The 25,369-nt window shown below is 38.7% G+C and overlaps 1 protein-coding gene across 1 annotated transcript; it reads left to right on the top strand.

The window, feature by feature from the left end:
- The first annotated feature begins 589 nt into the window (after positions 1–589).
- prkcg (protein kinase C, gamma) lies at positions 590–24,657 on the top strand. The gene is made up of 17 exons (XM_077721019.1): positions 590–1,218; positions 4,613–4,929; positions 7,432–7,463; positions 7,556–7,638; positions 9,303–9,414; positions 9,783–9,911; positions 10,008–10,164; positions 11,162–11,363; positions 12,493–12,690; positions 15,882–16,055; positions 17,147–17,238; positions 17,566–17,628; positions 17,798–17,936; positions 19,515–19,595; positions 19,666–19,773; positions 20,833–20,973; positions 22,232–24,657. The coding sequence occupies exons 2-17, from the start codon at positions 4,712–4,714 to the stop codon at positions 22,391–22,393; spliced, it is 2,091 nt and encodes a 696-aa protein (XP_077577145.1). The 5' UTR covers positions 590–1,218; positions 4,613–4,711; the 3' UTR covers positions 22,394–24,657.
- Positions 24,658–25,369: the final 712 nt, after the last annotated feature.

The raw sequence follows: 25,369 nt of genomic DNA, 5'->3' as shown, positions 1-25,369 counted from the left end.
GTCGTCTGTTAATCATTTATTTTTCATTGAAGGAAATAAAATTATTAATATATTTAAAAATATATATTTTACTTATCAATCAAATAAATCAAATTAAACTAAATATGACATTTTTGGAATGAAAAAAGTGTATTTAAGTACAATTTTAAGGTAATAAAAATAAATATTTCCTATCCATCTCTAATCTTTATCTTCATAAAATATTAATTCTCCTTCACACATAATTGGTTTCGTGGGCCTCATAAATGTGGAATTGGTGGGCCGGACTCGGACCACGAGCCACCATTTTGACACCCGCGCTCTTCCAGTAGCACTTCTCTGCTTTTACTGTATGGTTGCCAGATCTGAAAATAAGTCAACCAACATATCAACCATTGATTTCCAAACTCTCCACACAAATGCACCAATGCCCCATTCAATCTCCCTCCAAACTTGAACCATCTAAGTATTTTTTAATGAACTGCTGTATTGCTGCTGTATGGGCCTGTTGATCCTCCGCCCATCTGCGTCGAGTTCTACCAGCCGTCTTTTTTGTCGCGCTGAAGTTATTTCTGGGAATTCTCCATCCGACACTCCTTCTAGCTGCTCTTTTCTTCCAATCTGGCTCTCTCCCCTTCTGCCTTTCCTTTCCTTCTTTTCCTTCCTCCGCCTTTCCCCCTTCCAACAAGGAACGAAGGCAATTGGCACTATGTCCATACTGGATGGTGGATAGTGGCAAAAATGGCAGCTTTTTCGCCTCACCCATCGTCCCCCTTTTTTTCCACCTCCCCTCTTGAGAGAAGTAACCCAGATTTGAAAATGAATCGCCTCCTTTCTCACTTTCTCTCTCTTTCTCTCTCCATCTTTTCCTTCTACTCTTGGTGAAAACAGGACCAATCTTGGAAAGAGAATACCTCTTCATCTCATCATCATCCTCTTCCTCCTCCTCCTCCTCTTCCTCACCCTGCTTCTGGGTTAACGGATATTTACAACTTCTATCTTTGGTTCCAGAAAAGCTCGAATCAGAGGCACTCGCTGCCTTTTTGTCGAGAACGCTTCCTTCCTTCCTTTTTTTTCCTTTTTTTTTAATTTGACACATTTCATTTCTACTTCAAGCATATTTTTTCTGTCCTCTTTCGAGGTGACGACATACAGGTTCTTTTACGAAGTGAAGGCCGAGAAGGCGGAAGAAGATAGCCACTGTCAAGCGTTCCTTCCAAAAAATACTTCCATTTTCAGGTATTTTCATGGCATACTTTGCGTTCTTGCATTGTTAAACGTTTAATATATCCCTGGTCCATTTTTATCCACTAGTCTTCTTGTCATCATTCCATCGTTTCCAGACAGTTTTGTGTTTTAATATTATATTCTATCTACATTCCAAGGTCTGTCTGAATTGTGCAATATTGAACTTGGGCAAAAAAACAGGGAGTTTCAATTTATTAAGCAATTGGCCTCAACATCACTCAAAAATATGGGTGGGTATAAATCAGCTATAAATCATCACTAGGGGAGCTAGAAAGATTTTAGCCTGAGATGTTGGTATTGAAAGAAATGGTGTCAAAATGGCAAGGAATATTGGTAGGTTGCCAAGTAAAATAACTGAACAGCACGTCCTTATTTGTTGAAGGAAACTTGTGAGCATTTATTCAAAGAATGTTGGGTTTTTTTACCCATTTACTGATATAAAATAGCCCCTGTCATATTTGGTTGATACATTAGCAATCAAGGAAGGAAATGGTTCATTCTGGATTGTGTTAGCAAGTTATTTATAACAAAATGGCCAAAAATTAAAGTTTTTTTTGGATTGTAAAGACATTTTTGACTCTAGTCTGCTTCTATGCAGTTGACATTTACTGGCTAGCATAACACAAGAAAGCGAGATATGATCACCCATTCTGGTTGTGACATCACAACCAGAATTTCTGAAAACAGTGGGCGTTGGCTTAGCTGGCAAGATTTTAGTGTGAAAGGTATGAGTGTGAGCCTTAATGGTTGTTTATCTTCTTGTACCCTGCGATTGGCTGGCCACCAATGAAGGGCCTTTGGCCAGATGTCAACTGGGATAGGCTCCGGCACCCTCCGCGACCTTAGTTAGAATAAAGCGGTTCAGAAAATTTTTATTTTTCGACACAGTCGGCAAGTCTTTTGATTGGTTGGTTAAGAAAATCAAGAGTGACCATAGCATTGAAAAAAATATATATATATTTGAAGAGGAGATTATTACAAAAATGTATAACAACTAATTAATACAATATGATGAGGAAAATCGGAAAAAATAGTTACAAGATATTTTAAAGATTTGTCGATTGAAAGAAGGGTGATATATTCCCTGTCAGTCATTTTAAATGGTCACCAATGAGTTAAATACGGGCATGGCAGGGAATTAGGGGCGAGCTTACAGACTAATATTGGAGCAGGTGGTGAGGGTGTTGTTGACATGGCAACGGGAGGTACAGTTGACATGGCAACCGGGGCGAGGGGTGGAGATATGAAGATGTGAAGGATGCGAGGACAGGAAGAGTTGGCAGACTGGACACACAGTATGTGGGACAGTTGTGTTAATTGTTTAGCGACTTAAAGTCTCTTAAGAGAGCTTTGCTGCTACCTGGAAATTAACCTCTGTCTTCTTCATTATAGCCTCTCATTTTGTCCATACTTGTCACATAACTGTTAAAAATATACTTTGGAAAAAGTGGCCTATTTGTAGGAAACGTTTATTTGTGGGTAAGTAGCACAACTAAATATATACGTAAAACAATTTGTTCATAGATAAAGGCCACTGGAATTTTGGTGTTACAGAAGTCATAGTTTTAATTATTTTGACTTTTATCCTCAGGCTGTAGATTGTTTATCACTTGTAGACGTCCAATCTATTTGAAATGGGACTATGGCAGCAAATCAATGAATGTGGGTCACTCTGAGTTGTAAAGGAAGGGCAGCAAGATGAGTCATGTGACTAACAAAAGGCGTCAAAATGAAACATGCATGTGGCAAGTGTCTTTATCTTTTCAAAATCAAAGGAATGACTTAACAAGCAACTGTGACAGGTCGTTTATGTTAGCCGAGCCTTTCGGCATCACACTTCATATTTTGATAAGAGCCTAATGATTGTTAGATGAGTCGGATATCCATGTTCAAAAAAGTGGGAGGATGCAGTGGGCACATTGTGATGTCCTACAAATTAACAATGTTCAGGCCTGAAGGAATCTAATAGGCTGGATTAAATCTTGGTTTTAGGCGATCGTCCAATAGGACATTGGGGATTGACGTATTGAGAATCAAAGCTCTAATGTATTCATTGACCGTCAATCCTTTTAATAATTGATCTGTATGCTAAATAGGGGGGCCACATTGACTTTAAAAATTTGACAGATGGGCCAGGTCAGCACAAGATACGATACATATAAAAAAGTGCATCCGTTAATAGTACATATGAAACATTAACAGAAAAAAGGACTAAAGTATTAACATACTACATCACTCATCATTCAAGTATAAAGTACAAAGTAAAGTAAAAAGGAATGTATTAAGAAATATTAAAATTTTATTAAAAAAAAAAGATAGAAGGGCTGTAAAATACAAAAAAAACCAAATAAGAGTGAACAGAGCTTCTGCCTTTGGCTTCCGCATGACGGCGCCATCTTGGGGGGAAAAACAACATTATTTGGACAACGTCGGCGGGCCGGATTTAAAAGCTTATTGGGCCAGATGTGGCCCGCGGGCCGTAGTTTGCCCATGTCTGGGCTAAATGGTTATAGTTCTAGTTGAACATAATAGCTTTTTAAAGGAAACGGTATTGTTAATTGTCAAAAAAACTGGATTCCATTTTCTTAAGGCAAGATTAACTTAATAACTGTAATCAATGTTGATGGAAATTTCAGTATTGAAAAGTCTCCATTTGCCATTCATGTGTATGTGCGTGCCCATCCCACACCATCACACCGCCTCCACTAAAAAAAAAAAGTGTTACACTAGTGTTCTCGTAACGATTTGGCAATACAAATACTCCGCTTCTCATTCCAGAAACACTGCTAATATTTTATCAAAATAAATAAACAGACTTGCTACCATCAATACATTTATTTGTGTTATATTATCAACAACTTTCCCATCACACAATACATATGCAACATGGTCATTTGGTCATTTTTCGGATCCGCACTGATGAGAGCACATGGAGGACGACTCTAAAAGGTCAAAATGCTCATAAAACTCCTGATGATTTCACGGCTGGATAACGATACTGTACTCTATTCCACCTCTACTAAATCTTCCAAATAGCTCTCAGTATGATACCATACACTTCTCTACCACCACTCCTGACTACAATCACAATAATCGTCACATCTTTATACCTAACCGGCACTGTCAATCAGATAGCACGTATTATCTTCATGTAAAAGAATAATGTATCTTATAAATCTTCCATCTGATCTCATCATATTATACCAGTGTAATAATCTGTCTTTTTTTACCTTCCTTTACTTCATTTCTCTACTGGTTTTGACCCTCTGTTCCTCCATCCCTTGGGCCATCAATACAACTCTTGTTTCCATTATGCTTCCCATCCTTTCTCCTGTCCTTGGAACCCCCCCCCCCCCCCCTTGCTTCTCCCTTTCCGCAATTCAAGGTCTTTTTCTCTGGTGTGCAATTCAATTGCGTCCCTCCCTGACACCCCATCATCCATTTCTCCCTCTGGCCTCTTCTCTTCTGTATACCTCCAAGAAGCATGTCCACCCCCGTCCCCCCATCCCCCTTGGCACTGGCCTCCCCAACCTCAGCCACCTCCCCTCTTCCCTTGCCCCTCTCCCCTCCACCTAGGGTTCCCGTATTCCAGAGAAAGGGTGCCCTCAAACACAAGAGGATCGTGGAAGTGAAAGATCATCAGTTCACAGCACGTTTCTTCAAGCAACCCACCTTCTGTAGTCACTGCACCGACTTCATCTGGTAGTTCACACTCGCACGCCAACACAAAACGCAAACACACCCCGCTAGTTCGTAAGCCGCCCCCTCAGGCTGCTTCATCTGACTTTCCTTGCACGTTTTTAATTTTTTTCTTCTTTTAAACTTCCTCTTGCGTTCCTCGAAGCTGCAAAAACAGCCCACATCAGCTAGCATGTTGACCCCATCCCATCTCGTAACCTCCCCTCCACGCTAGAGCCCACACGATAGAACACAAATCAGACCCCCGAGACATTTCATTAGGTACACATGCACGTTCTAAAGCATGGGTGTCAAAGTGGTGGCGCGTGGGCTAAATTTGGCACGCCGAATCATTTTGTGTGGCCCGGGAAAGTAAATCGTGAGTGCCGGCTTTCTGTTTTAGGATAAAATTTAAATGAAGATTATAGATGTATATTATATTTCCTGATTTTCTCCCTTTTAAATCAATAATTGTAATTTTTTAATCATTTTTTTCTGTTTTTAGTTCAAAAATCATTTTGTTAAATCTAAAAATACATGAAAAATATTTTCAGTTTTCCACTTTAATAGAGATCATAATGATTCATATATTTTTCTTTACTAAGAAAAAAAACTATTAAAAAAAACATTGTTTTAGATCTATAAAAAACTGAATATTCAGGGGTTTTGATCCAGTTCTTTTAATCCATTTATTTTTTTAAAAATCTAAATATTATATCTAAAATAGTCCAGCCCTGTGAAATCAAATCTGTCTGACACCCTTGCTTTACAACCAAAAAAAACATTTTATTTCCCGCCCCAATCTGACGAGTAGGTGAAGGTTTCACTGCAAAAACAAAGTTAAAAACAGTGGTTCTATTTTTTTTTATACTGTTCGTTTCCCTGCCAACATTTTCCACACATGACCATGAATGTGCAAAAACCCAATTTAGAACAACTGTAAATGCACGATGGCATAGCACCATTTTTTTGTAGCTTCCAAATATGAGTGGGCTTGTACTGCAGCAGAAATATGTGTTAGTAAGTATTTTCTGGGCGACATATGGCGAGCTTTGGCAAGTGGCCGCAGCCTCTGGCGAGTTCTTAGGACATTCCTCTAGTTGGCTCATCTCTTAAATGCACCATCACAGATCCTTTCTTGCTACTAAGAAAGTTTTTTTGTCAATACACAGGATTTTTAAAGATAAAAATCCAGTGGTGTAAAATGTACGGCTTGCGGCCCAGAAGTGGCCCACGAAGTTGTTTTTCTAACGGCCACTTTGTGGCAAACAAGTACCGTATTTTCGCGACTATAAGGCGCACTGGATTATAAGGCGCACCCTCACTGAATGACACATTTTATTTTTTTCCATATATATATGTAGTATAATATATGTAAAAGGTTGTCTTAAACGTAATTTCTACTGTCAGAACTGGTAAAAGCTGCAAAATTTACAGCTCAATACCACTTCCAGCATGGGTGTCAAACTCGAGGCGTGAGGCCCAGATCTGGTCCACTACATAATTTTAATTTGGCCCAAAAAAGTAAATCATTTAAAACTGCATGTTTCTCACTAAAACGTGTACATTATTTTCACAACTACAAGGCGCACTGGATATAAGGCGCACCCCCAATGAGTGACACATTTTAATGTTTTCCCATATATAAAGCACACTGGATTATAAGTCGCCCTGTCTATTTTGTAGAAAATTTCAGACTTTTAAGTGCGCCTTATAGTCGTGAAAATACAGTAGTTTTATCCGTACTATACAGACATCGTAAAACGAGAAATATGTGCGTTCCATGATATAGCGCATGCCTTACTGCACTTAGCTCAATTGCCTATCCGCAATCACATCCGTTTCTTTCACACTACTGTTACGACTTAAATAAGAAAACTCTAACTTATGACAGCCCATAAAATCCCTTAAATCATTTTCCCTCATTTTCCCAAGAACTGCAATTCCAAAAGTCAAAAAAAAATACTTACTTCTGTCAAAAGCCGCCATATTAAGATATGTGTTTAATATTATATCTGTACAACCCATCCCAAAACACATTTCTACTCAAAATTCCATCCAACTGTCAATGGATATTAATTGCCGCGTCATAGCTAGTTCTCTCATGCTCTCTGCTGGTCGTCAACAGAACGGCCCTGGGGGTGCTTTACAACCTCCTTGGTGCATGCAGCAAACCCAACACGACCCCCCCAAGAACTACACCGTTCATGACTCCCATTTCATGATGAAGAAATGCTCTTCTAGCTTGCAGGCTAGGTTGGTTTTTACATTCCATTGGCCAAAAACGCTCGATTCTTCGCATTCCAGATGCTGAGTAGGCTCTTTTACTCAATCAATAGCTTTAATTATTCAATTAGGGAAAGCGTGGAAGAAGGCCAATGGGGTAATTCAGTCATACCTGTGCTTTGTCTAACCGTGACGTGGCGGGAAATTGCGGTTGTTGTGGCCCACTTACCAATGTTCTTTTAATTAGCGGTGAAGATTGTGCTCTAATGGTCTCGCCGTCCTCTCTTACTCAACCCCCAGGGGCATCGGCAAACAGGGATTCCAATGTCAAGGTAAGCACAGATCGATATGTAGCTATTCATCTTTCTGGGGGATGTGGTTGGGGGTTTTTTTTTATATGTTGTGCTGTTTTTTTTCTTCTTAGTTTGCAGTTTTGTGGTGCACAAAAGATGCCACGAGTTTGTGACCTTCACCTGTCCCGGCTCGGTGGCGGCCCCCAGACCTGATGTGAGTGTTAACGCTAATTAATCGGGATGTGTTGCTTCTGTTAGCTTAGAAAGTTGGAATATTGGTGTCAAACTTGAGGAGCGAGGGTTAGATTTGGCCTGCTATGTCATTATTTGGGGTCTGGTGTATGAGTTTTAAATTGTGTTTTTTGCTAGAATTAAGTTTCTAATGAATGACTTTCTCATCCAAATATTGAGATGTAGAATTTTTTGTTGTATTCCTATTTTTATATCAAACTTGCTTTGGAAAAATGAACTTTTTTGTGAGAATTTTTTAGTTGTATTCCTGTTTTTTAATGTAAAATTTCCTTTGGAAAATTTTTTTATTTTTATTTGGGGTTTATAATTTGCAAAAAAAATAATTAATTCAATAGACAAATGATTGCTAATAAAATAAATACATTTAAGTAAATATAGTGATAAATAATACAGAAATAATAATGATATAAGAATAATAAAAAGTGCATAAAAGTTTTTTTTTTACTATTTTCCTCTGATTTCATTAGGAACAAAAAAAATGATCAAGAAAATATTGGAAATATGTATTAAAATTTGATCTGGCATCAAAAAGTTGAATCACGTAAATATTGCAAATATATATAAGTTTCGACAAATAATATGTCATCAAAAAGTTGAATCAAGATGATTTTTGACAATTTGATGTCCACCATAACTCTCCGAAATGATTTTGACATCCTTGCTCTCTAAGCAGAAGAAAATAAGCCACTCTGCCATTTTCACTGCATTTTTATGCTTTTAGTATCACTTTGTCTTCATGCTTACATTTTTTTGTTGAGCTGGGCAAGCAAACAACCTCATGAATAGGGTCAAAGCGAGCGTGCTGTGTGATGCTGTGTATGAGTGAGAAATGATAACAGAGTGAAAAGTGCGTGCACAGCAGAATGAGGGATTTTCAACTCCACACCACAGCGGAGAAAGGTGAAAACAATGAGGTTGCTGATGGCTAGAGATATAAATTGATCATGTCTTGACGCACACACAGGGGCACGTAGCATCTGTCTCATGAGGGATCTTTTCCAACCCAAATGTCCCATGCATGTAAACGGTGCTCGGACTTTTGGTCACCGGTCTTTTGGTCGCCGGTCAAATGATGACAGGGAGTTTATTGTTAAAACCAGCTTTCAAAATTATATTAATGAGAGAGAGTTTAATATAAAAGTACTGTTTAATATCTAAGTAGTGTTGAAAATACTAGATATTTAGATATTAAACTCATAAATATAATTTTTAGATATTAAAAAGTACTTGGATATCAAACAGCACTTGGATATTAAACAGCACTTGGATATTAAACAGCACTTAGATATTAAACAGCACTCAGATATTAAACAGTACTCAGATATTAAACAGTACTCAGATATTAAACAGTACTCGGATATTAAACAGTACTAAGATATTAAACAGTACTTAGATATTAAACAGTACACAGATATGAAACAGTACTTGGATATTAAACAGTACTTAGATATTAAACAGTACTTAGATATTAAACAGCACTCAGATATTAAACAGTACTCAGATATTAAACAGCACTTAGATATTAAACAGCACTTGGATATTAAACAGCACTTATATATTAAACAGCACTTAGATATTAAACAGTACTTGGATATTGGAGACGCCAATGTTGTCGTTCCGTTTCAGGACCTGAGGAGTCGGCACGGGTTCAAGATCCACACTTACGCCAGTCCGACCTTCTGCGACCACTGCGGCTCGCTACTCTACGGCCTCATACATCAGGGCATGAAATGTGCTTGTAGGTACAACAAAAATGCACTCCTATGCTATTGTGCAAAACACTTAAGATTTGCTGATGGATTTTTTTGGAGTGCAAAAGGCCACTGGAGGGAACGTTTTAGAAAAAAAAAATAGACAATCAATCAGTTGTCCTTTACCTGATAAATTGTGGCAGCTCTAATTTAATTAATTTTAAATCCATTTCAACCAAATTATATTTGTGTAAAAAATATTTTACCTTTCTTAATTTATGGATTTAAACAGAAAAACCATGATTAAATAATTCAATAGAATTAATATGACATTTATTTGATTAATGGCGCCATCTTTAACATATTTACCACTTTATTAGTCATGCTTGTACGTAAATTTTTGCCCTTATTGCAGGCTGCGACATGAACGTCCATCGCCGATGCGAAACCAGCGTTCCCAGTCTTTGCGGCCAAGACCACACAGAAAAACGAGGCCGGATCCACCTGACGATTCGAGGCGAGAAGGAAGACGTCTACGTCACAGGTGAGTTCAGGTCCGCCGAGGTAAATGAAAGCAGCAAATGACTCAGACGGCATTTTATTTCTTCCTCCGCTCTGTTTGTTTCCGTTGCCCGTGCAGTGCTGGAGGCTCGTAACCTGATGCCCATGGACCCAAATGGGCTGTCAGACCCCTACGTTAAACTTAAATTGATTCCCGACCCCAGAAGCCACAGCAAACAGAAGACCAAGACCATACGCTCCACTCTTAATCCTGTTTGGGATGAGAGTTTTACTTTGTGAGTCTACCTGTGTGAATTAAATGTGGGGGTCCTCACATTGACATTGTTTTTGTTCAAATAGAAGTCACTTTGGGGACATAAACTCCAAAATAGTAATTTTCTGCCTCTGAACATACTATTGCTTCATTCATTTTCTGATCCACTCATCCTCACTGGGGTCATGGGGGTGCCGGAGCCTATCCCAGTCAACTATGGGCACTAGGCAGGGGACAGTCTGAATTGGTGGCCATTCAATGGCAGGGGAAAAGAAAACAACCAATCCTGCTCATTGCGATTTAAATTTACAGCTCACTACCATTTCCAGCAGGGGTGTCAAACTCGAGGCATGGGGCCAACATCCGGTCCACTATATAATTTTAGTTAGGCCCAAAAAAGTAAATCATTCAAAACTTCATGTTTCTCACTGAAACAAGTTTTCATTTTCCTTGCCCTGGGGTGCTGGAGCCTCTCCCAGCTAAATATGGTCACCAGACAGTTGACATCGTGAATTGCTAGTCACCCAATCGCAAGACGGACAACCATTCACACACAGATTTACACAAACTGGCAATTCAGTGTTCAACCAGTCCAACATTGCATGTTTTGGGGATGTGGGACCCGAAGAAAACCCATGCAAGCCCGGGGAGAACATGCAAACCATGCTGACCTGGGATCAAACCCTTGATCTCAGAACTGTGGCACTAATGCGCTCACCACTTTTCCACCGAGCTTTCTGAGCATTACTACCTATATTTATGTATTAATAAATAAACTGTCACCTCAGAAACTTTCACTATGAACTGAAACTGGGTTGTCTTAACTGGACATCCAATTCTTTTAAACTGGAAGACTGACAGCGAATGGACAAACGTTCCAATTGATGGAATGAACGAATAGTCATCCACTGCCACCCTCCCATTTCAAATGAATTGGACATCCATGACTGATAACCACTTTTAAAAACACAGGACAAGAATATTATCTTAACTGAACTATTTTGCATGTATTTGCGCAGTTCTGTCCGCGGCCACCAGTGGGACAGGCGTCTATCTGTGGAAGTCTGGGACTGGGACCGCACTTCCCGCAACGATTTCATGGGCGCGCTGTCCTTCGGCGTCAGCGAGATTTTCCGACGTCCAATCAGTGGCTGGTTCAAGCTGCTGGCCCAAGACGAAGGAGAGTACTACAACATCCCTGTACCCGACCCGGATCTGCAGGTAAGTACTTTAAACAAGTAAAATTGTAAAACTAGAAATGGCCATTTGCAAAAAAAAAATGACAATGACTAATGCATTGCATTTAAATTCAATGAGTAGACAGTGAGGTTGCCACTTAGCCTTTTGATATGCTGCCACTTAGCATGGCCCTTATCTCATTACAAATATTTACTTTCAATAAAAACAAGTTGCTATGACTCACACAGAGGGATTTTCATAATGCCACTTAGGTTTATCTTAACAAATAAAAACACGAGTGTCCAGCTGTTCTTTAGGACGCATTTGGGATAGCTTATACCCAGATGTCGGATATTTTTTGATGAGATATAGACGGCATAAATATGTGCCATGGAGGTTAATTGATGCCTAAAATCTACACAAACTAAACAAATGAAAGCATTTGTGGTTACATCATCTTGGCAAATTCTACTTCAAGATGTCTAAGTGCTGTTAATGCAATTTAGGAAGAAAAAATCAGGAGTTGAGTAGACAAAATGGAATGGAAAATTACTTTTTGTGGCTGATGGGCTTCCTTCTCTAACAAAGTATTAAACCTACTGCCTTATGGTTCTGAGTTTATCGGCTTAATTTCTTGTTTGCATGCTCTACCCGTGCCTGGGTGGGTTTTCTTTGGGTACACCAAATTTAGGCAGATAGGCTGGTTGAAAAATCAAATGGTTGATGCCAACCCTTCCAGTTAAAATGGAATGGACGTCTGTCATCATAGAGGCAATGGATGTCCAATCCGTTTTTAATGGGAGGGGCTAAAATTGATAGAATTAATTGGAAAATACGGTTGGGGAAGACTCATGAAAGGCTACTGTTTCTCATCCTCTGATTGGACGGAAAATTAAAAAGATGATTTTGTCATTTCTAATTTTTTGAGTTATGAAAAGCTCAAAAAAATCACAATAGAGAAACAGGAGAGCGTAAATATTCAATTTTTGACCCAAGTTGTCGACCCGAGTGTAATGCCTGACTTATTCCGGCGAACCCCCTGCTGTGCTATGCTGTTACTCCACCAGGGCGCAGACTTGTTCTGCCTGCCATCAATCGCAACTGGGGGAGGTGAACTCGAGGTCGAAGTTTCCCCGTGTTGAACGCCGTCTAATGGCCTATTCCCCCACAGGAACCTCAACCTGACGGCGCCCCGCCTTGTGTGCCTCAAACGGGACCCATCGCCCTCTCCGACCCCCTCCCCGTGGCACTACCGTTGACCCCCGTGCCCCCATGTCCGCCAACCCGCTCCCACGGGCCTTGCAAGAGCAGAGTTGGCATCCACGACTTCAACTTCCTCATGGTACTCGGCAAAGGCAGTTTCGGCAAGGTAAACCGTGCCGGGGAGCTCCTCGCCTTTGTGCTCCCCCTACCAAGGGGGAAGGTGGTCAATGATTAATTCAAGTCTACATTTTTTTGTGCTGTCAGTAATTGTGAGTTCTGGCTGGCTGGAAAAAAACAGACACTTTTCCTAGAGGTGCTCATTCCTATGGGGAGGGGGTGTAGGAGGGGGGTCTTTCCGCCTTTTCACCCCTGCTTTAGATGAACCGTGATGAAGAAAGTGGCGTTTTGAGTCCGTCTACCGCTCCCCTGTGCTGTTTCATAACTGTCAGATGAGTCTTAATAGGGGACGGGAGAAATAGAGCTCAACTTACGTAAGATGGATGGGGGAGAAAGAAAGGAAGGAAGGAAGGAAAGAGGAAGGAAGGAAGGAGACTTGATGAAGGAGGGAGGGAGGCGTACAGATAGGAATGGAAAGGAGGGGATTACTGTGAAGCGGCAAGTGACAAAATGGCAAAGAGGAAATGGGATAACAAGCAGGCAAGAGAGAAGGAGCGCCATGTGTGGGATTTAGAAAATTGCAACCGTGTGACCAATGCCTTTTTTTTTTAATGGGAAAAACTATTACGTGACAAAGAAAGAAGTTTTGCTATTCTTTCTTGTCGTTGGGTGTGCTTTGGAAATTCAGATTTTTCTTATTAGAGGTGGTATAAATTGCACAGGTAAAATACTTTATCCCCATTGTTCATTAGTGGTAAGACTTGCGTTGGAAATAACAAGCGTATTTTCAAGATTAAGTCGTAGCGGCTAAAGAATGCACGGGGAAAACGAGGAGAAAGGAATAAGTTGTATTGGAGTATTTTGCATTTTTTTTGGAAGGAGAATATTTTATTTTAGCAGAAACCAAGAACAAATGATAGTAAAATGGACAACAACAGGCTGAATAGGAATCTCTTAATGTAAGTTTTTTTTCAGATAAATGTAACATGAAGAACAACATAATAGGTTAGCAATGGTCAGAGAGAAAGTAAAAAAGTTGCATTTGAGTTTTCGTATTGGTATTTTTACCCATTTGAAGAGCTACAGTCTCACTTCAACATAGTTCCTTTACTACAAAATAGCATATAAAATTGAAGCCCAAATTAAAATGTCCTGTTAAACATGGCATTAGTGACATCCCTAGATACTTAAGATCACAGGTGTCAAAGTGGCGGCCCGGGGGCCAAATCTGGCCCGCCGCATCATTTTGTGCGGCCTGAGAAAGTAAATCATGAGTGCCGACTTTCTGTTTTAGGATCAAATTAAAATGTAGAGTATAGATGTATATTAAATTTGCGTATTTTCCCCCTTTTAAATCAATAATTGTAATTTTTTATATTTTTTTCTGTTTTTAGTTTAAAAATCATTTAGTAAAATCTAAAAAAATATATTTAAAAAAAAGCTAAAATAAACATTGTTTTAGATCTATAAAAAAATGAATATTCAGAGCTTTTAATCCAGTTCTTTTAATCCATTTAATAAAAAATCTAAATATTATATCAAAAATGGTCCTGCCCACATAAAATTGAGTTAATCAGCCCCATAAACCAACCCGAGTCTAACACCCTTGCTTTAAATTGTGTTTTTTGTTTACCTTTATACTTTTTTAATGCAGCTTATATCAATAAATAATATCATTAAAACAGTCAGTGAAGGGCAAAACTCGACAGGATTCCCATCAATAAAATTCAAGTCATCAATAGCCCGTTAAGCACAACGACTTCTTTCCTTTAGTTCTCCCATCGTAGGAAACGATAGCATCATTAGCATTCAGAACAACCCACATCTGCAATTTCTAATTCCCCAAAAAAAAATCACAAGCGCATTTCTCCCCAGTTTGACGTCAATGCGCTTTGAAATATGGGGAGCATTAATTAAGTGATATTTTCCGTGGTTTCGCCGTTGCAACCGTGCACAAAAAGCCTAACAGTGGCGGCACGTGTATGATTTTTATGATTTTTTTTTTTTTTGGCGAGGGGGACGGCGGGCCAGGCACGACAGGATGACACGGATCACTTACGACACAGTGACCACGCGACGGTTGGCACGTGCAAAAGCGCAGGAAGAAGATAAAGCCTTACAGGGAAATGCATTCTGTCTGAGTCATGTTCAAGGAAGCTTGGAATTCTGTCCGCTTTTTCCCCTTGAAGCTAAGTTCTGCACTGTAGTTGTTGTGCGCTTATCTATAAATACTCCTTTTGGTATATTTAGGAGCCCACTTGATAATTGAGTCATCATCCACAATATTAGCTACACATAAATCCAATGCCATCTATTATAAAGGCTCGGTCCTTGTGGTGCTTTATTTGTTTTTATTGTAAAAATATTATAAAAGGAGTGACTAAAAACTCTGTTTTTGTTTTTTAATAATGTATCTAACTACCTTTAGTAAATATCCTTAGTTAAACTTGAAAACTAGTTTTATAGTGAATTAAATGTTGGCCTAAAATGTTGGAGGAAAGGACAGCAAATCTATATTTTTTTATGTTTATATATTTTTTTTAATCAACAACTAATGAAGATAAATGAATTGATAAACATTTTTGATAGACGACTGATTGTTGGTTAAAAAAAGTGTCTCGTTATAGCAGGTTTTCTTACATTTTCTTTTTATTTATTTACCTTAGGTAACTATTATGTTGTATGTTTTTTTTAATTCAGATTGGAAAAGCACATTGTCTATATTTTGATTTAAAAAAATATATATATATATATATTACTTTTGTTGGTTTAAAAAAGTCTTTTAGCAGGTTTTCTTAAATTTTCTATTAACTATTGTCTTATATGCTTTTTAATTCAGATTGGAAAAGGAGATATTGTCTATATTTTTATTTTTTTATTTTACCTTTTGTTGGTTAAAGTCTCTTATAGCAGATTTTCTTTTTATTTACATTAAGTAACTATTGTCTTATGTTTTTAATTCAGATTGGTAAAGGACATATTGTCTATATTTTGATTGTTTTTTTCTTAATATTTAACTTTTTTTAATATATGGGATAAAAACTAAATAAATAACTAGATTCATTACATTTTGGCAAAATAGTTAACCCATGATTTACTTTTGCGTGCCGCATAAAATGCAAAGGCAGACCAAATATGTTCCCCGAACCTGGAGTTTGATACCTGTCGGTTATTACTACTCAATGCTATATAAAAATGAAAAATATCCCTAAACTGACTGACCAAATTCCCATTTCTCAGGTTCTCTTGGCAGAGGAGCGAGGCAGCGAGCGTCTGTTTGCCGTCAAGGTCTTAAAGAAAGATGTTCTCTTCCAAGATGAGGATACAGAGAGCGCCCTAGTGGAGAGGAGGGTGTTAGCGCTCCAGTCACGACCCCATTTTCTGACATCACTCTACTGCGCCTTCCAAACTGAGGTACTCGCAAACAAATATTTAAATGTCACATTAACAAATACCAATTCCTGTTTAAAAGTGCATCTAAAATGTGTGAAATATGAATTTCATAGTAGCATAATCAGTCTTTCTCATGCTTGAAATTGTGTTATTCACAATTAAGTAGTAAATACCGATGATGAGTTCATTATGGAGGTCATTTACATTGAGGCAGTGGGTTAGTGAATTGGGCTCACTGTTCTACGGTCAAGGGTTTGATCCCGGGTCAGTCCTAACTGGAGTTTGCATGTTGTTTCCGGGCTTGCATGGGTTTTCTCAAGGTACTCTGGTTTCGTACACGCATCCCAAAAAAACATGTATGCTAGGCTGGTTGGATCCGTTAAATTAAGGGTGTCAGAATCGGTTTTTAGATATAATATTTAGATTTTTTTTATATAAATGGATTAAAAGAACTGGATTAAAATCCCTGAATATTCATTTTTTATAGATCTAATACAATGTTTATTTTAGCTTTTTTAATATATATTTTTAGATTTTACAAAATTATTTTTGAACTAAAAACACAGAAAATTGATTAAAAAATTACAATTATTGATTTAAAAGGGGGAAAATCAGGAAATTCCATATATCAATATGAAGAAGGGATCATAGTCTAGAAAACTTGTAATATAATTGAAAAAAATAATTTAGGAAAGGTTCTTGTGCACCCCAAAAATAGATTGCACCCTTACCAGTCGTCCACATTGCCCATACCAAAAATCTACTTAATTAATGATTGATTTCCTCTGAATTCCTCCCATTTTTACAATCCAACAATGATGACAAGACTCTTGATTATATTCACTTTATCGGTCGACTTAAGAAGAAAAAAAAGTGTCTTGTACTTTTGCCAAGTCAATCGCAGTCGGGTCCCGCTTGCCCCACAAAACATCCGCTCAACTCGCAATACTCCCTGACATTTTGCCCTGTATGTTCCTCATAGGACTTATTGGACTTTTATTAATACAAAAAATAATTAGGTGCCTCTCTCCAACGAGCACGTGGTTCCCGCGTGGGTATTCTTACAGATTATTTCTTAATCGCCTATTTTTAATTTTTTTTCGTCCCTACAGGATCGTCTGTACTACGTGATGGAATACGTCAATGGCGGAGACCTGATGTTTCACATTCAGATCGTGGGCAAGTTCAAAGAACCTCACGCCGCGTACGTCTTCTTATCTTCACGCGCTTTCTCGCACTTATCTCGCCGCTTTGTTCATTATTCTGGCAACTCTGGAAAAAGTTTTTCGCGGGAAGAGCGTTTTTCTCCTCCCACTTATCTGTTCTCCTCATCTGCGCCAGCCAATAATCTTTGATCAATCCTCCAAAACTAATTCCAGGCCTGTTGCTCAACTTTTTTTTTAATATATTTCTCTTTCATCTGGTGGCTTGCGCCTCCTTTCATCACCCCTCCGCCTCTTCTTGTCATCCTTCCGCGTTTGATTTACTTTTATTTCCTTTACATGGTGTAAAGCGATCTCTCGCCCCGCAGGTTTTACGCCGCGGAGATAGCGGTGGGCCTTTTCTTCCTCCACAGCAAAGGGATCATCTACAGGTAAAAGCTGATTTATGTGGCATTCAGTGGGGGGCCCGGACGGGTTCTTTCTTCCTCCGCGTTGCAGCCGACAAAAGCCACATCGCTCTTGTCTTTCTTAGCCAACGACTCTTTTAAAGCCGGCATCTATCAAAGTGAATCATGCGGCGTGTCGTCCCATTTTCCTTAGGGACCTGAAGCTGGACAATGTGCTGCTGGACAGCGAGGGTCACATTAAGATCGCCGACTTTGGCATGTGCAGGGAGGGAATGCTTGACGGAGACACCACGCATACCTTCTGCGGCACCCCCGATTACATCGCCCCCGAGGTAGGCCCATGCTTTGATAATTGCACCACTGTAAAAGGCAGTCTTAAGCTTTATTTCTACCGTCAGAACTGGTAAAAGGTGCAACATTTACAGCTCACTACCACTTCCAGCACAGGTGTCTAACTCAAGGCGTGTGGCCCAGATCCAGTCCACTACATAATTTTAGTTGGGCCCAAAAAAGTAAATCATTCAAAACGTCATGTTTCCCACCAAAACATGGATTAATTTTCCTTACCCTGGGGTGCTGGAGCCTCTCCCAGCCAAATATGTGCACCATACCGGGGATCAAACCCGTTCTACCAAACGTCCGTTCTACCAAACGTCTGGGGACCAAACGTCTGGGGACCAAACGTCCGGGGACCAAACGTCCGGGGACCAAACGTCTGGGGACCAAACGTCTGGGGACCAAACGTCTGGGGACCAAACGTCTGGGGACCAAACGTCTGGGGACCAAACGTCTGGGGACCAAACGTCTGGGGACCAAACGTCTGGGGACCAAACGTCTGGGGACCAAACGTCTGGGGACCAAACGTCTGGGGACCAAACGTCTGGGGACCAAACGTCTGGGGACCAAACATCTTTCAACCAAACGTCCGGTCACGCTTGGAATTGTTTCCCACTGTGACTGCAAATGTGAATCGTTGTCTATCTTGGTGTATTCCCGGCAAATGGTTACTGGCCAATTTAGGGTAAAGTCTGCCTTTCCCCCAAAGCTAGACTCCAGCACCCCTCAACCTTGATGAAGGTGTCACAGTGTTGGGAATTAGTAGAGGTACCACTGTATGTTTTAGTGGTTTCCCATCCCATTCTTGCTTTACCTGCAGTTTCCTTTTTACTGTAACCTTGTCAGCATTTTTCAGTCATTAGCTGATTCAATTAGCACAAAGGGGTGCCCGCAACCCACAATGCAGCAGAGCCACCAGTGTCCTTCAGAGACCTTGTATCACCATTTGTGGCTCTGCTTCGCACCGCATTTGACAAGCGTGACTGATGAAGTCCCCTCTTGCACGTACGCACGTGAGGAAGTGCGAAAACTATTGGAAAAAGCTCGAAAACAAATGAATCTAGCCAGCCCGTGAACATCGGATAAAACTATTTGCACCGTGCGATCAATCGTGTTTACGGTGCGCGGTGGTGTCGGTGGCGGCCCGTTGAAAAAGCGGTAGATATGCACGGCAGGGACAAACTAAATGGAGGATGTGTCTGTTTTTGTGCATGTCTTTGATAAACCTATGGACTCGCTGATGTCATTGATTCTGTCATGGTTGACATTTTTTTTAGTTTAGGGACAAAAAATCCAAATTTATGAACTTTTGAACTATTTTTTGACTCATTGGCTGCCATTGAAGTTGATAGATTCTGCCTTGGAATTAATCAAGTTTATCACTTAGGAGACGTCCAATCCTATTTGAAGCGGGAGGAATTTAAATGGATTTAACATCGATTGCCATTAATGGCAGCCAATGAGTTAAAGTCACTATTCATTTTCCTTGTAATTTGCTTAAATGGGAATTGTTTTTGCCAATTTCTGTTGTATTTTTTTATGTAAAATCTCATTCAATTCACACTTAATTGCAGATTGTGGCCTATCAGCCCTACACTAAATCAGTGGACTGGTGGTCTTTTGGAGTTTTGCTTTATGAGATGCTGGCTGGCCAGGTATAGCTATATAACCATTCTTTAAAATAAATATATATACTTTTGTTTAAATCAATTTCATTTCTTCAAGCCACCTTTTGACGGCATCGATGAGGAGGAGCTTTTCCAGTCCATCATGGAACAATGTGTTTCCTATCCCAAGACTCTCTCCCGTGAAGCCGTCGCCATATGCAAAGGAGTAAGTACACGGATCCGTTAGTTTTAACTATTTTAACCGCACTAGACGACGAGTGATCGATGCTAGCCATCCCAAAGGAAGTCTAATTTAAAGAGAGTGATAAGAGCCGCATTGATTGTCTGCAACTTGTGTGCTGACATAGTCCTTAAACCTTTAAGGCAGGAGTGTCAAGCTCAGTTTGGTTCACGGGTAGGATTCCTGCCAATAAATCTTACCAGTTTATTTTTGGCCCAAAAAGTGAACTTACTTGTCGGCATTCGACACCCAAAATGTTTGACTGAACGTCATCAATGGCACTGAATCATGAGCATCAACGGCCAGTTAAAAATTTGCGTAACTTTTTTGTCACATCCAGTTTAGGGTACTTACTACTTCTGGTAAAGTTTGGATATTTTCATACTGATTTTGAAGGACTTTTCAGGATAATTCTTGTTCGTTTGTTACTTCCTGCTATTTTTTTCCTAAAAACTCATCATTTTTACAAATATAAGTACATATATACATAAATACACATACATATATAAGCACATATATACATACATACACACATGTAAGCGCATATATACATAAATACACATACATATTTATAAGCACATATATACATAAATACACATACATACACACATGTAAGCACATATATACATAAATACACATACATATTTATAAGCACATATATACACATACACATACATATATAAGCACATATATACACGTACACACATGCATATATAAGCACATATATACATAAATACACACATATATAAGCACACATACATACATCCACATGCAAATTTATAAGCACACATATACATACATACACATGCATATATACAAGCACATATATACATACATACACATAAATATAAGCACATATATACATACATACACATACATATATTTAAGCACATATATACATACATACACATGATGTACATGCATGCATATGGTAGGTCTTAACACTCATTTTTTTGTTTTTAAAGATATTATAAGTATTTTTAAATAAAAACAGTATTTATGCATGCCAGGCTTGAGGCTAAATGTTTCTTTTCTCAATTGCAGCTGTTAACAAAACACCCCGGCAAGCGCCTTGGCGGAGGAGAGGACGCCGAACGTGAAATCCGCGAACATCCCTTTTTCCGTTGGATCGACTGGGACCGTCTGGAGAGGCTGGAGATCCCACCGCCATTCATCCCCAGATCAGTCAGTACAATGCATGGCACTCCTTTTTTTTTATGCCTCCGTTCCGTTTTACTCAGCCTTTCTCTTTTAATCGTCGTTTTTTCATCCTGGCCTAAACACCTTCAGAAACACCGTTGAATTCTAATACAGGTTCCGCTATCTTCTCACTACCTTTGATTGCTAGTTCAGCCGTTAAAGGCCGTATCTTGACGACCTTCCGGGGCAGCCGCTCCTCCTATATGCAAATTTATGTCATCATTAGCCGGCCATATCGTTCTTGGAGGTTAAAGGGTCTTGCCCATTAGCCAGAAGAAAGTCATCAAAACTAATGTCACGTGTTGCCGAGAAGAAATGCTTTGCAGTCTAATTGGAGATCTTAAACGTTTTAGACTGAAAATTCTCATTGGCTGGACCGGTATGATACAAACATACACACACATGCTCAAATTAAATACCTAATATATTCCTCATAGCTGATTTTTTGCTGGATGATTAGCTTTCCTAGTTAAAAGAAGCCGTCAATAGTCGTTTGACCAAATTGGCTGTTTTAAGACTGAGGCTAACTAATCACTCAGAGGGTGAAAAATACTGACATTAATGGGCAACACAAACATTCCAAACTGGAATAATAAATAATTCATTGTGTAATGCATGAAAAATGTGAAAGAAATCATGGGAAAAAAAATAGAATTCGGATTTAAATTCAAATTCTGAATTTTGACTTTTAAAATATAGTCAGAATTCTGTTTTAAAATAATTCTGAATTTGAATTTAAGTGAGAATTTCTGACTATTACTATGTCAGAATTGAACTTTAAAGTCAAAATTCTATGAAGAGCCAAAACTTCGGAATTTAAAGTACAAATTCTCAAGATAAACTGAAAATTCTCAGAATAAAGTTAGAATTCATCCTTTAAAATTTGAATTTCGACTTTAGTCAGGATTCTAACTCTACGGTGAGAATTCTGACTTTTAAAGAAATAATTCTGGGAATATAGTCAGAATATTACAGCATACAGGACTACAAAATATATATATTAAAATAAGATCTGAACTGAACGTTCATATGAGCAAATATAGAACCCAGTTGCGGGCCGTGAATTTCACATTTAGGCCTTCAGCAGTGCTGTGTGTGAATCAATAGAAGCGGTCATATTTTAAAATCTATATGCTGTGTCATCTTAAACGTTACCTTACATGAGCGCAGTCTAACTTTTATCAATAAAGCCCCATTTTTCCAATCAATTTCTAAGAACATAATGACTTTTCACTTTCAACAGGGAGGAAAAAAAGGAGAAAACTTCGACAAGTTTTTCACGGCGGCCCCTTCGGCACTCACACCCTCAGACCCTGACGTGCTGGCGGCCGTCAACCAGGAGGACTTTCTTGGATTCTCCTTCCTTAATCCAGAGTTTGCCCTCTCGCCTCTCACTTCAGTCTAAAAAAAAAAACACAAAAAAAACAATCCAACTACTGTGCAAATAGTCTAGTTTTATACTGCCATCTTGCACAACTACAAGCAAAACCAGGACTATTGTGTGGCATCATTACGTGGAGTTGTTTTGAGGAAATAATAGCAGTATTATTTTGCATGCAGACAATATAGAATCTATTCTTTGGACTTTGTTTACGTAGATTATTTAGACACAAAGGGTTACGTTGGGGTGCCAAAATGGGGAGCCAACATTTTTTTTTGGGCAATTTAATGCAAGTCAAGTCAGTTTAGTATTTTAAAGCAGTATTTTATCCAGTTTTCAGGGGAAAGCTTCTGGAAGACAACGCATTGGGTATTGCACTTTTAGTTGGAACATAATATCAAAAATTTCCAGTCACAGCAATTGAATTTGACCATTTTTATTCGTAGTTATTTCTACTATTTTCTTTTTAATTCTATATTTAGGTATTAATTTTCTTTTTGTTTTTGAATTAATTAGAATTATTTTTAATCCTCCTTTTTTGTTTTTACCTTTTGATTAGATTTTTACATGTTTTGTCGTGTTTTGGAAGCGGTATTTCATTGGATTTATTTTAAATTATAGTTTTATATATTCCAAACTATTCATTTCTACTATTTTATTTTTTTTTATTCTAGATTTAGGTATTTATTTTCCTTTTGAATTATTTTTACCTATCCTTTTTATTTTTATTTGCCTTTAATTTGATTTTTATGTAACATTCATGTCTTAAAACAGTATTTCATTGGATTTATTTTACATTATAATTTTATTTACTCCAAATCATTTTAATTTTTCATTTCACTTTTGAAATAATTCATTTTTATTCACTTCGGGTGATAGGTGAACTTCACCCTTAACTGGTCGCCAGTCAGTCCTACAAAACTCATTATTTTATCTAGTTAAAATTTCTTCTTATTTTATTCTACACACATCTACTCTCACATCACATTTTCTTTATCATCACTAGTGTTTCCCCCTATTTTTTACTATGCATATAATATACCAGTCATTTAACTTTTTATTCATTTAATACATTGTACTTTATTTCAGACAGGCATCCCATTGAGCCACTCCGTCATATTCCTGTAGGCTCACTCGACCTCTAAACCCATTTTGCCCCCCCCCCCCCTTTACCAAACACACATACACACACATACGCACATGCAGTGCCCTCAGATGACCCCCCCCCTCCCCTCAGTACAAGCGAGCTTCAAGCGCCCTCCTCCCTCTCTGTCAGTCATCATCACCCTTTACCACCTTAAATTAGGACACTATTTTCAGCTCTCTTCACTTGTTTGAATACTCTCTTTATTAAAAAAGGCCCAACCAATCCCTTCCACCAGCAAATTTACCCCCGGCTTTCGAGCTCGTACAGTTTTCCGACACATAGTGACGTGACGGCGGCATCATCGATTAGCTGTAATTAAAAAGCGTGGCTCCCTGCTAGCGGTTCAATATGGCAAGCAAATAATAGCAACAACTGTAATGCGGCGCTATCTGGGCCTAGCCAGGTGGCAGGCATCCTTATCATGAAAAAGATTAACTCATTCATTGCCTGCAGAGTTTGGGTTTTGGTAGTTAGTTTAAAAAAGAGGGAAATTGAGACTAAAAAAAACAGCCACTGATACCAATAGATGTCCAATCCCTTTCAACTGGGAGGACTGGCTGAAAGGTATCAGATATATATTGAGAGTTAAGGTAAGTAAATGTAAAAGGCACATGGGCCACACTTATTCAAATTCATGTATTTATTCTGCTTTTTTTTTTACCCAATTTAATTTAAAGCTTTTTAATGTTCCCAACTTTCATTTGATTTAGTAATATTTGTTTATTATTTGCATTTTTTTCCTAATACTCACATCTAAATAATTCCATTCCATCATCCATTTTATTTAAAAGTATATATGACCAAGTCCACTTAAATGTATCATTAACTTCTAAAAATCTGGTAATCTATAAGGAATTTTAACATAAATACAAGAATGTAAAAATTCCCTGGGCAAAAAAAGCGCTATTGTTTGCTCTCTATTATTAATATCATTTAAAATATTCAATCCATTTAACTACACATTGCAAACTACATTTCCTCCCACCAAAAACAACACTTTGGGATCCAATTGGCCACAAAATATTAGTTTTATAACCCTGTTTGGCGACATGTCCCCTTTTTTCACTTTTTTCACATTGTTTCTTAGCAATACAACTTATTTGTATTCATTTCAGGGTCACTGTCCTCCTTCAGACTTTAGCCACCCCCCCTCCCCCCATGTCCAATCATATCCCTCCATAATCCTCCAACACTGAATTAAAATAAATTCCTAACTACTCCACATCCAATCCATTCAAATGAATAACCCCTCTGTCGCTGTCCAAGGTACCAGTAGCCTTTACAGCACTACTATCAATACAAAACATAAAGAATCTGCACATCAAGGGTAACAAAACAAACCCGATCTTATAAATCCTGTAGTATATCTACTTAATGTTGATTGTGATGGAGTAAACAATCGGTAAATGGCTAAGAGGAATAAAGAGCAGCGCTGAAGCAAAAAATAAAAAACAAACAAACTGCTTCTCGCCTTATTGCTTTTCTGTCACCCTCCCTCCCACCTTCACACATCCAAAAGTGCAACCTCAAGCACACACACACACACACACACACACACACACACACACACACACACACACACACAAATACACACACATAGATAGAGAAGCTGCTGACCCCTCTATTTAGTGTAGTCGTGTACTTGCCAAAGCAGCAAAAGCCTCTCTCGGGCATCTCACATTCCCCCCTCTTCCCTTCCACAATGGTGATGGGACTAATACCCCCTTAGAGATTCTAACAAGTTGACCTTCACATTAAAATCTCATCAAGTTCTCTCTCGCTTACGTCCTGTACTTTACTCGACTGTACTGTATCTGCCCTTCATGGCGTTTTCGTCCTTCACAGCTCGCTTT

This window comes from Stigmatopora nigra, chromosome 7, assembly GCF_051989575.1.
Source record: "Stigmatopora nigra isolate UIUO_SnigA chromosome 7, RoL_Snig_1.1, whole genome shotgun sequence".
NCBI lineage: Eukaryota > Metazoa > Chordata > Actinopteri > Syngnathiformes > Syngnathidae > Stigmatopora > Stigmatopora nigra.
The sequence above is the reverse complement of the archived record's forward strand: the minus strand, read 5'-3'. Positions and strand labels throughout refer to the sequence as shown.

Bases quoted from the DNA above. Each gene is read 5' to 3' on its own strand.
- prkcg (XM_077721019.1), top strand. From the start codon at position 4,712: ATGTCCACCCCCGTCCCCCCATCCCCCTTGGCACTGGCCTCCCCAACC. The intron at 9,912-10,007 runs GTGAGTTCAGGT...TTGCCCGTGCAG, and splicing joins GGAAGACGTCTACGTCACAG to TGCTGGAGGCTCGTAACCTG. The intron at 16,056-17,146 runs GTACTCGCAAAC...TCGTCCCTACAG, and splicing joins ACTGCGCCTTCCAAACTGAG to GATCGTCTGTACTACGTGAT.